Source organism: Oenanthe melanoleuca, chromosome 1 (genome assembly GCF_029582105.1).
Source record: "Oenanthe melanoleuca isolate GR-GAL-2019-014 chromosome 1, OMel1.0, whole genome shotgun sequence".
NCBI lineage: Eukaryota > Metazoa > Chordata > Aves > Passeriformes > Muscicapidae > Oenanthe > Oenanthe melanoleuca.
The window spans coordinates 104813106-104826850 of record NC_079333.1 but is presented as its reverse complement, the minus strand read 5'-3'; the positions used below and the strand labels follow the sequence as shown (position 1 = coordinate 104826850).

General features: G+C 37.2%; 1 protein-coding gene across 6 annotated transcripts in view; it reads left to right on the top strand.

Annotated features, from left to right (window-relative positions):
• Positions 1–13745, top strand: part of CASK (calcium/calmodulin dependent serine protein kinase) — a 186807-nt gene that overhangs the window by 136404 nt on the left and 36658 nt on the right. For 4 of the 6 annotated variants that reach the window (XM_056482692.1, XM_056482688.1, XM_056482682.1 and 1 more), the window contains exon 12: positions 12617–12694. In XM_056482692.1, the coding sequence (XP_056338667.1) occupies positions 12617–12694 (78 nt within the window). Of the gene's footprint in view, positions 1–3044; positions 3133–8304; positions 8546–12616; positions 12695–13745 lie in introns of those variants that run through there. The other 2 variants (XM_056482702.1, XM_056482712.1) reach the window with 2 other exon arrangements.

Below are 13745 nucleotides of genomic sequence, written 5' to 3'. Positions count from 1 at the left end.
AAGTAACCTATAAACCATTATATCCCACCAAGTAGAAGTCTTCTATTCTGGTGAAAACTTGTGGCTGTCCCTTTTCATTAAACTACTGTTCCTCCTCTGTGGCCAATTTCCACAGTTAAATTTGTTCTCATGTTCCTACTCTTTCTCAAGAGTTATCCTTATTTTTAGATTAAGCACATGATGGTAGATCATGCCTGCTGAAATACCTTATTTTGCCTCTGAAATAACTTTTTCTGAAGGCCAAAAAAGAAAAGGCAATCATTATGTTAAGGGTGCAAGTTACCCATGTGTTGAGTTTTTTTCAGTTCACAAAATAGAAATCTTCCTTCTCAGTAATTGATTAACTTGGGTGTTAGGAGGACAGGCACCACAGGAGGAATCATCCCACTGATTGTTTTTAATTGATTCATTTGTTTAGATAACTGTCTTAAGATTCTCTTCCAATTTACTTGGTGGCCAGAGATGTTCAAAACAAGGGGGGAAAAGGTGCCAAATACTTAAGAAGTAGTTAATATTCACTCTCAGTCAAATTCTGCAATACAGAAACATATCCTGATGTGGGCTTATTGAATAGTTTCATTGTATGTTTTTTTTTCATCATTTTACAGAATCCTATTATTTGTGTTGAGTGCTCTGTAAATTCCTGTGCTGAATTTACACAGTTTATTGTTAAAAACTTAATTGTGTTTACTGCAGAAAGTAAAGGTTCTTCTGAAACAATCATACAGAAATATTCACTGCCTAAAAAATGTATTGTTTAATGATTGATTTTATTATTTTTTTAATAAGTAAAAGAGTAACTTTGGTTTGGACAGATTTTTCTTGCTCTGTTAAATGTGTGGTGATCAAAATTTTGGTGAATACTATAGGACATTTCTCTGTGTCACTTAGAAATGTCTGGGTTTATGACTATATAAAGCTTCATAGACTGTTTCATTCCAGTATCCAGTTTAGATGAAAAAGAATGTAGTACAGTATATAAATAACTTTATGAAAAAACAGAGTTAAATTTAAGTAGTGAAAGCAGTTTTTTATTACCATGCATAGATTTTTAGAAGCCTTATCAAATGCTTGAATTAAATTCTTTCTTACTGACTTTCATGAAAGGCATACTGGGACACACTGCTGTCCTGTGTCAGCAGTACTGATAAAGAAATTAGAAAGAAATGTGAAGAGGTTACTAAGTTTGGAGGTCATGACAAAAGACTTGACTTCAGTGATTATTTGTTTTGTAAAGTATATTGGGGTTTCTGGGCTGTGCTGAGTGGGGAAGAGTTTTACACATCATGTCCCATCTCTGTCAGAGCATCAGAGGGATTTTGCTCAGATGAAACCCAGGAGCTGCTGCTTTGTGCAGCTGCCTGCACAGAAGGAGATAAGAGACTTCATTCTCCTGTAGAGTGGAGTGCTCTGGTCACCTCTGCAGGGCCTGGCAGGGCTGATTCTGAATGCAGATGTCCCTGGATTTACAAGTGAGATTTTCACCCAGCAGGAGAACAATATCAGCTTTTGTGTGACTGGGGCCTCTCTGCTGGCTTTGTCTGCACCTCTCTGGCCCAAGGCAGAGACAGTTCTCTAGGCTGATGTCTTTTGGCTGTTCATTTTTAAAGTTTGTTACATTATTTTCATAGATGGAATCATTGAGGTAAGTGTTATTATTTCTGTGATAGAAATGTTACAAGCTTTCAAGGAAGTTTATTTTACTTTTTGCTGGCCTAACACATTACACTCGTGTGGTTTTAACTAAATGAGACAAATTTTGCATTGGTCATTTGTATGATATCTATGTGTGCAGCCACTTCTTTGTTTTTTTATTTTAATTTATATTCACAGTGCATATATTTAAGACATACTGATTTCTCAAGAGAATCTCACTTCTGTGTCCGTTATTCTTTGTTGTTCATGGTGGAGTTTCACAGAACCTGCATCTGTTCACACTTCAGAGTTTCCTTTGCATTTCTTTTGAATTCTGTCATCCAAATAGATTTGGTCCTGAAGTCCAGACTTTTAAGGAAACATTTTCTCTTTTGCTACAGTGAATGTTGTTGGAACCTCAGTTTAGCTTCTTACATGGTTGGCTGAAGCTTTCTGCTGGGTTTATTTTGGTTTGTTCTGTTTACCCTCCCAGTCTGGGTGTTGGCACAGCAAATTTGTAAAAGTCCTTTGTAAAAGTTGCAGTTATTCAGCAGTATCCAGGCATGGCTGATACTATAGCCCTTTATTTGACAGTGTTTTAAAATCTCCATGCATTTATCCCTGATCCTACTGTTTTTTGAGTAAAGTGTATTATTTTAACAATTTTAATGTATACCTTAGAATTTTAAAAAGGGGGAGGGGGGAAGGGAAGCAAAAAACATTTTCATTTTTCTCTTCAGGATACTTACATTTGCTTTTTTATTTTAAATCATGAAAAGACTGGTGGGATATCTATCATATGATGTAGAAAATAAAATAAACTAGCAGATGTGTGTAAAAAGCTTAAATATTTTCCTAGATCATCCAGTTTTACTGTGTTTTGATTTGAATGAGAGTGACTTTCTATGTGAATCACATAGTGTGGTTCGAGTTCTTTTGGATGCACATTGGTCCTTACCCTCCTGAATACTGATTTTGTTAACACTCATTGGGATAACATGTTTCAATGAACCTGAATGCTTCTCTTTTGCAAAAACAGATCACATAGTGTGTTATGGATGTCTTGCTTAAAATCCCTCAGAACAGGTTATGCTTAAGTGAAATAATACTTTATAATTTTTAAAACACATTGTTTTCATATTTTTAATTGTTCTTTATTTTATATCTTTGTAAGACAAAATCACATGGAAAATATTTGTGGGGGAAAAAAAAAAAAAAAAAAAAAAAAAACAAAAACAAAAAAAAAAACACCAGAAGAAACTATGTTGGCAGGAAGGCACCTTGCTATTTGGGGAATCAAATCTGGCTTTTATCCCAGTGCAGAGGCAGCATGCTCAGCCCCAGGGAGTGGGAGGGACTGATCCTCTTGCTATGGGAACTCCTTTCCCAAGCAGTGTAGACAGAACAATGACCAAGCCTTAGGGAGAACTGTGAAGAATTCCTTCAGCAGGTGGGCTGGATCATCACCACCAGTGCAGTGTATTTGTTCTCTAACAGGTAACTTCTCTGGAAGCTCTGTCTGAAAGAGCACAAAGAGCACAGGCTGTCCTGGAATTCCTTCTGCATTTTTTCATAGTCATTCTCTGAGATACTTTCCATTTTCATCTTCCATCTTACCTTTGCATTTCATTTCCTCTGCTACTGGGATAGGTGGATCACTTTGCCACTCAGCATCATCTCATTGTTTTCTTGTTCTTCCTGTTCCTCTGCCTTACAAATTAAATGGGGGATTTATTTTATGTTTAGTTTTCAGAGCAGAAAGCGTTGTTGTTCCACATTTTTATAATATAGTTCCACATTTTATAATATAGTTCCACATTTTTATTATATTTATATAATAGTGATAAGTGAGTGGGTTTCTTAAACCCAAGGCTAATACAAATATGAGCCAACAGTTACTTTTATATTAACTGGATAATTTTTGGGAATTTATGTATCCACCACTTTCCAGCATTGCAAAATTCTGCAGTTTTCATGACACTTTGAGAGTTACTTTGTTGTGTTTAGCCTGTTTTCTTTTTAACTAATATTCTGTCACTTTGAGTATTTATAAGCTTGATACTGATGTGGTGAATCTCAAGTGAAATTCAGCTTGCTAATGTACTTTAAATGGAAATTTTAGTTCTTAGCCCATTCTTCTTGGCCTGATGTCATCTCCCCTGTGTAAAAGGTTGTCGTGTCTGTGTGCACCAACTTCTCTTACTCAGAAATCCATAGACTTCTTTTTTTTTTATGTGGAACTAAAAATTCTCATTATTTCAGTGTATTTTTAGGTTACTGGGCCCTGTTACTTCAAAGAACAGTAGCATTGTTTTCCTGATACTTGTGGAATTTTGATATTGTTGTGGAATAAAGAGGATCGATTTCATATTTAACTTTCTACATTTTCTTCACTTCTTCTTGTGTTGTGTGTAGTTCAAGTTCCTTTTTAACCATAAGGGCTACCTGTTGTGTTTGGGGTATTTTCCTTAAAAACTTCCAGATTCTTAGATTTATTATTTCTCCAAGAGCTTGGGATCTACTCTGAGAAATGACAAAAACAAAGAAATGCTGCAGCACCTGGGCCACAAATCTTGAATAATGCTTCAGATTTCTTAGTGCTGGGAACTTGACTTTGGAGTGATACTTCAGTCTGCACTTAGTTTACATTCACAAACCCAAAGGCAATGTACAGACAGCCCAGTGAGCTCTGCTCCTGTCTCTGAGTTCAGCCAGCCCTCACTGCCTCCTCCTCCCAGTCCTTCAGGTGCTTGGCTTGGGCATGTTGGCTGTTCTAGGTGCTGGTGATCTCATTGCAGTGTATTTTTATTCTCTGGATATCCTTGCAGAAAATTTGTGTGAACAGGTAGAAACAAAAATAATTCTTAATTCCAGCATTAGCACCTCCTGGTGCAGGGTGTGCTCCATGTCACAAAGCAGGGGAGGAGCTGTGTCCTTGTTCATTATTGTGGATTTTACTGGTTTTATGGGTTCTGTATCCCCCTGGAATGAGGTTTGTGGTCATTAGCATTTTCTCTTCAGGGTGATGATCCAACCCTGGCAAGGACCTTTGGCCAACAGGATTGGGAATTAAGCCAGTTTAGGGCTAACCTGACTCTTTTAGTTCTGTTCTTGGTTATTAGCCCATATTGAAAGGTGGGGGAAACACAGGAGCAGAGGTTATTCTGTGGGGTGTAGCAAGGTGTTGTCCATGGAACAAACCTCTTTATAAAGCCCTTCTGTATTGAAAAAGTCATTTTTCCTGGTGCTTATTGAATCATTTAGTTTGGAAAAACCTTTAAGGTCATCAAGTCCAGCTTTAAACCCAACACAGCCAAGTCCACCAGGCAGCCTCTTCCAGTGCTTGATAAACCTTTTGGTGAAAGTTTTCCCTGATATCTAATCTAAAATCTTCCCTAGCACAGCTTAAGGCTATTTGCTCTTGACCTATCCCTTGTTATTTGGGAGCTTGATACTCCTGTGGGTGAGCTGTAAAGTGATAAGGTCTCTGAGCCTCCTTTTCTCCAGACTAAACACCCCAAGTTCTCTCCTCCCCCTGTTTATTCTGATCCAGACCCTTTACCAGTGCCTTTATCTAAACTCCCTCCAGCACCTCATTGTTTTTTATGTTTACTTTTATCTAATCAGCTGCAGGTCTCTAAAAAGTGCTTTGCCTTGGTTTTGTTAAGATTAGCTTCAGTTATATCGGATGCAGTAAAAAAAAAAGAAAAAAAAAAAGTCACTCTTAGTAAAATAATGGGATTTTTGTGTCCTTGAAGTCACTAATATGCTAGAGTACCTTGGGAAGTAGTGTTCTAAGCCCAAGTTTTTCCCAACTACTACTGGTACATTCCAGAGTTTGAGTGTTTTGCTTTTTTAAATGGGACCTTTGAATTTTATTGTATTGGTTTTCCAACTGCTGTGCTGGTTTTGTTGGTACTGCCATGTGCAAAGCACTACCTTTATCTCATCCTACTTTGGCATATTTCATCTTTGCAAAAGATGTTAAAACATTTGCAGTGTGAACAGAATAAAGTCTGGTTATGTCTGTGTACTGTCTGGCATGTCTTTAACATCTGCTGTCACTTGTGGAGAACTGCAGCTTCTGCAGCCAATAACATTTTTATTATGAGTATTATTATGAGTTTTCCCTAAAACAGGAGACAAATCACTGGGTTAGAGAACTACTTGGTAAGGAAATAAAATGCTGTCAGACTCTGGAGTCTGTGTTTGTCATACATGAATGAGGCATTTAGTGACACCTGAAATTAAATAGAAGAAAATAATGTCTGCTGTGATTTTGAGGAGTAGCATAACCATTCATTATCAGTACTTCTGTGAGACAACTTGAAATAAATAAATAAATGCATGCATAAATTCTTGGTAACTGTGAAGCAAATCCAGAGGCACAATTCAAAAAGTCAATTGTGGAGAAAGAAATGCACACACCCTGGAGTTTATTTTGTACAAATATAATCCTTTCCTTGGCTCTTTTGCCCCTGAAGTGTTAAGGCTTTGATTTTACAGAGTAAGTTCATAGCACTTGATAATCTCTGCTAAAAAGGAATATGTTCTACAACAGAGCTAAAATTTGATTGTAGCTCATATACACTGAGGATAGAAACTCTACCACTTGCAAAGAAATAGAATATGCAAGTCAGATATTACTGAATATCTGTGGGGTCTGAACCAATATAAGCAATAAATGTGTCCTTGAATCTGTTTTTCACTGTATCAGTGTATGGAGCTGCAGGGATTTGGGTAATCTTTGTTTCAGACTGAACCTTGTGTGATTTCCCCACAGTTCATGGCTGCCTGCAGTTTTGCCAGAACATTATAACCTTCTGAGAGAATTTTAACTTGGATACATTTTCACTTTTTAAGGTTTTGATCAGAAGATGCACAACACTTAGCTACATAACAGGATAAAAAACCTTTCCAGTGTTTTTTTACCTTCCCCTCATGTTTCCAGGCATCCAGAATATGTCAATGGAAGATGCACATGGTAAATATTGACTGGTAGTGTCTAATTCCACAGGACATCTCTGACTGTGGCTGACACAGTGAAGGGCTGTGTGCTTTCCCTGCAGCTCTCAGATTGCCTCTGGCAGACCCTGTGAAGGCAGTGAAGAGGATTTCTGTCTGGGATCCCTTTTACCCTTTGGGTCACTCCAGAGGCAGTACATGCACAGTCCTTTGGCTGTGGCTGGGGGATGTGTTTTCCTTCTCAAAGGAGCCTACAATCATTTCAGAGTTCCACCTTGGCTAAAGAGAGACCTTATCTCTCACCTGTCATTTAATTTATGTTCATCCACAGTAAAATAAACCTTCATCATTTGTGTTTTACTAAGATGCAGTTCTGGCAGCTCAGTAGGACCACATCTGACAGGCAGTTTGTTGTCATGTATAACACACTGGAGGGTCAGCAATTTTATTCTATCAGTCCTTGAAGTAGATCAGTTCATACATCTCCTTCTCCTGCCATAGCAAGGCACTGACCCCTAACAAACAGGTTTTATGTTCTGTGGGCCTCAGAAATGTGGTCATTAACAACCTGTTAATATGTATTAAACATTCTCCAGTTGGCATTTAGCCTCATTGGTGTGTCAGAATTTGTGCAGTGAAGTTTGGCATTCTCACTCTCTAGAACACACTTGTTTGCCAGTCACATGCAGTGGGAACTGAACTAATACACAGAGAAAAGTGTTTTTCCCCAGTTGAGTTTCTCTCCTCTGTTCTTTCCTCCAAAAAGTTGCATTTTGGTTTAAAAAAAAAAAAAAAAAAAAAAAAAAAACAAGTGAGGAAACCCAGATAAGTAATGATTTAAAAAAAAAAAAAAAAAAAAAGGCAGCTTCAGTAAAAACTGAAATTGCATGGGGCTGACTGAGCTTAGCTGGCATCATTTTGTCTTATGTGTAGTATGTAAAGGTGTAAGAAAATTTGGTTTTATGTTTATTTCTGAGACAGATAGCACCAAGTGTAACTTTGCTCTAAAGGACACATGAATATGTAAGAATATAGATAACTTCTAAAAACAAGATACAGTTTGCCTGCTTTTTGCAGATAAAAGTTTCTCTAAAAATTTGAAGAGTATGTATTTCTGTTCTGTCACATGGATGATCAAAATTGCAATTCAGGGTCCAATTGCTACTGCAACATTTTTTACTGGAAAGATTATTCATGTGTTGCTTGAATGTGAATATGCACAGAGGAATTGAGTATTTCAAAATCTGCATAACCCTTGTCAGGGTTACTGAAAGCCTGAGTGCTTCCAGTAACAAGCTGCAGTGTTGGCAGCTGCCAGTTTGGGGGCATGACAGAAACAAACATTTGTTTGTTCAGACAGAATTAATGTTCTGCTTTAGACTGTCTTCTGTGAACCCTCTGTCAGGGAATCTGGATTTTAGCTGATAAACCCTTTTGTTGAGTTAGTTTTGTTTGCATTGCTCAGCACTTCACTGGCTGAGGAACTGGAATGCAAATGTTGATTATGCTCCTCTTATAGTGAGTGTATCACAGAAAAAGATTTGAAGCTGTGGAGGACTGTAACCTATAATGCTCTAGCAGGCACAAGGTAGAGTCTGGGAAGCAAATGCTAGGTCTCTGATGCTGAAATGGTGAAAATGAACTTCATGCACAGTCCTTAACAGTGGAGAGCAGAGAGCATGAAAGAGTAAACTGTCTTTAAACAAAGCTGAAGATAAGGCCTCTGCTGTGACCTTGCTGCTCTGTGTTTTCCAGTAGGAGTTTTTAGCTTCAGGGATGTTTCCTTCAGTGCTTAGAATCCCAGGGAAGGAGGCACCCATGGGAACATTATAATATTTTGCATGGAAAAGGAGATGGGAAACAGAACTGGCAGAAGAAAGAAGAAGTGATCTAGAATTTATCTAATTAGCCCTTTAATTTTAGCCATTCTTTGATACTGCTACTTGTGAGTATTGTTTATTCAGTGTGTTGTGAATTTCTTTCAGTCTCTGAGCACATGAAACCTCTGGGGTGGATGGAGAACCACGACAGGGAGCTGTGGGAGGTAACAGAGCAAAAAGCCTCTTTGTTAGTAAATGCTGCTGTGCAAGGGGCAACACCTTCAGATGAGAATTTTTTAGATGGCACAAAACCTAAAAGTGATGAAAACCAACCCTATAATATCACTGTGTTGCCTATGGTTAAATTGTTCAGAAAGTTCAATATATAAGGATGTACCATGATGATTATTATCAATTAGATAGAATTAGTAGATAGAATACTTACTGATTTTATTGTGTGATCTGATCTTTATTACATTCAAGCTCAGACCAGGCAGTGAGGCAGAATTTCTGCTACTTGTGACAAATCTAAATTTTTCACTGTGACATTGGATGGGGGTTGCTTTGGGACAGTATTCTGACTCCTCTTACAGGAAATGGTTAAAAAGGAATTTCTGCACATCTGAGAAACTAGTCAGAAGAGAAGAGTTTGTTGTTTTGTCTCGCCTGCCTGATTGTGGATTAGGCTTTGGTCTGTCTGCTTTAAATATCAGAAGAGACGAGCTCCCTTTGTACAGGCAGAAACACTGCAAAAGCTGGTCAGCTGGTAGCAGCTCAACTCGTGGGTATTCTCTTCACAGCTTTTGTGTTCTAGCATGCAAAATTTTAATCAAAACTTGTGGTTTTTATAAGCAGTGCTATTCTGTTTATTAGCTATAAAGTCAATGTATGTTTGTTATATCAAGTTTTGTTAATATATCAGCTGGGATTGTCAATCTTGTCTAGAGCAAGATCTCAATTTCAGTTGTCTTTCTGGGAAATGCAGAATAAATGATGCTGAGGAGTGAGAGTGAGGTGCAAAGTATTCAAAAGTCTGGAAATGCCAAAAGTTACATATGCTGTGGCATTCTACTTTTTTTTTTTTAATTATTATGAATTTTTAATTCATATGTTTATGCTTATTGCTGAGTGAAACTGTTGGAGGTTGTGTTTCTGGGGTGAGGGGGCAGAGTTATTTGCTGGAAAATAGAGACACCCAGCAAAAAGAAAGCCCTTGATTAAGGCACAATTTTGTATTGCTGTAAGTCTGTTGGTATTGCACAGAAAAGCTTTCTGTAAAGGACAGTGAAGAATGAGCCAGTTCATTCTGCCCCACAGTAAACCACCTTTGGACTTAGATTTGCAGGGCTGCTGAAAGGAGACAGCATTGTGAACAGGATGGGTTTCTGTGGTTAAAATGTTGTGGGTAATTGCACAGAGTAATTGTTCTGTACCACAGGGAGCATACAGAGCCTGTCTGTAAGTGAAATTAATGTTCACTTTAATCTATGATGTGTGCAAACAGGTTCCATTCAAACTTTTCTTACACACTTTGTAAAACACTCGTGTAAAGGTGTGTTAGATTCTTATATCCAAGGGAGCAAATGTTCTTTTTAATGTGTCTGCATGAAACCTCTACATTCAAATGCTTTTATTAATTATGTAAGCTGTAAATTCTTTAATTCTAAATTGATTTTGCTACAGCTAGTATATAAGTGCAAAAATATTGGAAAGTATTGCAAAACCAGTCTTTCTTCAAAAAATGCAAAGGAGGCAGGACTGCATCACTAATTCTGCTGCATTAATTCACATTATAAGCTTTGCTCCTCTTGCAAAAAAGCCTCCATGAACTAACTTGAATTACAGTATGCCATTTCAAGATGAGATCTCCTTGTGCCAGTGAATCTACCAAATCCACATCCTTTCTCTGTGTCAGGCTGTGTTCTAGCTCCACAATTAATAGATCTCTTGCCTTGGGTAATATATCATCCTTAAACCTTAATGCAAATATGAGGGGCTTTCTTCTAAGTGCTGTCAGAGTTCCTCCTAATAGTTTGGTGCCTTTGAAGCAAAGCTCAATAAGCAGAAGTCCTAGAAGATGAAATTTAAGTGCCATTTCTCAGCATGAAGGCACTGTGGAAAAATAAATGCACCCTTGTTTAGTCTGAACTTTGCCTTGACTTCTTTTCTAAACATTCTTTGAGGAACTCTGCTCCCTAATTTTCTTTTTGCCTTCTTCCTAATCTCAAAAGATAACTCTCCCCTGTTAGTGGGGAAAAAACTGTTTCTGTAAACTGCTGGTTGTTTTGGGTCACAGTAACAAGGGAAATCAACAACTCAGTGACTTAGCTTCTCAACCAGTGCTAGAAATAACTAATGAAAATCTTTTCAAGGTAACTTTTGTGTAATTTCATTACTCTTAAAAAGGAAAAAGACATTCAGTAATATTCATGGTGGGTATCTTGCATTTTCTGCTGTGCTTTGGTTCAGTACACAGTGCTCAGTGCAGTTTCTTAACAGACATACAAGGGTGTTATATCTGTCATTTGCAGCAGCTGGAGTTTGGGTAGATTTTGTTAATTTACTTAAGAAAAGGTAAAACAAATAAAATATCTCTTGAACTGCAAGCTAGCAGAAAGCTTTTATCTCAAAGCTTTCAATAGTGGTCACGGCTGCCTAAATTCTGGAGTTTAGTGGTGTTTTGGCAGCACAAGGTGAAGTTGTTGCACTGGAAGAAACTGATTTAGCTTGACTTTCCTACTTTTCTTTCCCCTGGGGAGTGGTGTAACTTTTCTGCAGGGAATGGGTTTTTTGCTGTTTTTGTGCTTATTTGTGTATGGGCTTGAAATGTTCAACATACTCATTAAAATGTTAACCCAGGAAAGTGATGGTGGTGTTGGATTGCACTTATGGCAGTTTCTGTATCTGCTAAAACTGAATGGTATTTCATGTTGTGTGAGAAAGAGAAGAGGGCAGTTCTGTGTGCTGGCAAGATTCCCTTTTTCAAATATCCAAGGCCATTCTAAGCCAAACAGTGGAGCTGTGAACTTCCCAGAGGAAGCTCCTGAGCACTCCTTGCTGAGCAGCCTGAATGGTACTTTCTTGTCACCTCATCCTTGGCAGTGTTAGGATTTGCTGAAGGTCTCATTTTTGTGTTTTGAATTCTTTTTTGTGACCAGTATTTCGAATTTCAGTTAAATTTTTGAGTATTTGCAAAGTTGAGAGATTCCACTGTTTTCACCACCCTTGTTGTGATAAAAATGTCTCTAATTCCCTAAAAATGTTACCTGTGCCTCTTTTCTGTCTTACATATCAAAGAAATAGTCTAACATAATTAGAAAATAATTTCAGGTATAACCATCTTTATATTAGTTGAGATGTAAGCCAGAAGGTTTGGTTTGAAAATACTGCTTATTACAGTATATGTTTATTCTTAAGTATACATTTATTCCATTAAAACATACAGAGTCTGTTAGGTTTGTATGGAAAAGAGCCTGTAATGTCTTACCTCTAATTTGAAACTTGAAGAAAGATCTTTCTTCCTTTGTGCTTTTCTTAGTTAAAAGATTTTTAAAGGGTTTTTTAAAAGAAATAATTAACATGGGAGGTTTGCAGTACCCTGTTTAAATACAATGACATTCTTCTCTCTAATAGAAAATCCTAGTAAAACAAGGTTGTCCTCTTTTATGAGTACTCATTCTTGGAAGGTTTGTTTTTCTGTTCTCAGAGTATTTGGCTTTTGTAACGTTCTATCTTCAAGAGCATTTTCCCATATTCCAAGGTTCATTTAATTACTGTTCAGAATGTTTGATGATTTGATTTATTGAGAAAAGTGGGATATGCAGATTAACTTGATTTTATAGCAGAATGTTTGGTTTATAGCATTTATTCAAGATTCATAGGCTCCCTTCTAGTAGAAGGATATAGTTTGTGTAAATCTGTGGCAAAAGCATGGGAGGCTTGCAGAAGCCCTTAACCTCCTGAACTTTCCCATGTCATCCTATGAACTCTGAATCTATGGCACTGTTCAAATCAGGAAATGTTTAAAAACGAAGAGCCAAAACCCTAGGCTGCTGGATTTTGTATACAGAACGTCTGTGGGTTTTGCAGTTCAACAATCATCCTAATCCTGGTAACATAAGCAGGCTATTGTAAACACTCATTAATTTATATAAAAGAGCATTTGATTTCAGTAGTTTGTTTTCTTGTTATTTCAGCTTTATGACAAAATAAACACAAAATCTTCACCACAAATCAGGAATCCTCCAAGTGATGCTGTACAGAGAGCCAAAGAGGTAATGGCTTTAAAGTATGTTTGTTTTACTTTGAAAGGGTGATTGTATTTAAACTGTGACTTATTTTTCTTCATTAATATGTGTATTCTAGTTCATTGTCTGAATTATTTCTGGAATGCTACTATTGCTTACTCAAGTTATGTAACACATTGCATAAACTTGCAGAGTTACATTATCTGTGTAAGGATTATGAATATTACTCAGTTTAATCATTTAACCTTTTCTTCAACAATAGTGGTGTTAAAGGGAACACTCCTGCTGGGTAATTGCAGTATCATTCCTGTTCAGGTTACTTACCTGCAGCAGAAATCTGTTTATAAAATTTAGTTACAAAAAGAAGTGTTTTGAAGTATCAGGTTTTTAAATTGAAAAAACCATAAGTTTATCATAGATAGGTTTAAGAAGAGCACACTTGGAAATGCAGTGAAGGTGGCCCACTAAGACCAAAGACAGACAAAGATGTTCTTAATTCTTACACTTTGCAAATAGTATGTTATTTGCTAATTTATGGCCAGTACTAAAAAACTGTATAATCAGTAAAAATTTGTGCAGTTATTAGGAGTTACAGCATAGGAAAATAATGTTTATTGTGCTATTAAGGGAGGAAGACTTTAAAACTCAGTGTAATAACTAAAGTCACACTGATGGATGCCCTCATGGATGTCCTGTGCTGCAAAATTTGCTGTCAGTTAATCCTGGGGGGTGGTTCTAGATGTAAAATACTCTGTTTTCATTGCCCAACTAGCTTCATGTGAAAATTAAGGTGTAAGAATCAAGTTGCAGGCAATTGAGTTAAAGCTTATTTACTCCTCCTTCTCTAAAAGTGCCTCAGATTTATAAAATCTGAAGCTTGGAAGTGGGGTAACAGACAGCCCACCTAGACTTGGTGTCTTTAATAATTGGTTTTATGAGTGTTTTAAATTCTGCATTTAAACCAATAGTTTTAATAAATTGAGACTATGTGTGAAAGCAGCAACTGGTGGAGGTCTTGTGTGTCACCTGTTAGCACTCCATTCCTGTCCCCTTATATTTAGCTGTTGGAGGAATGCTG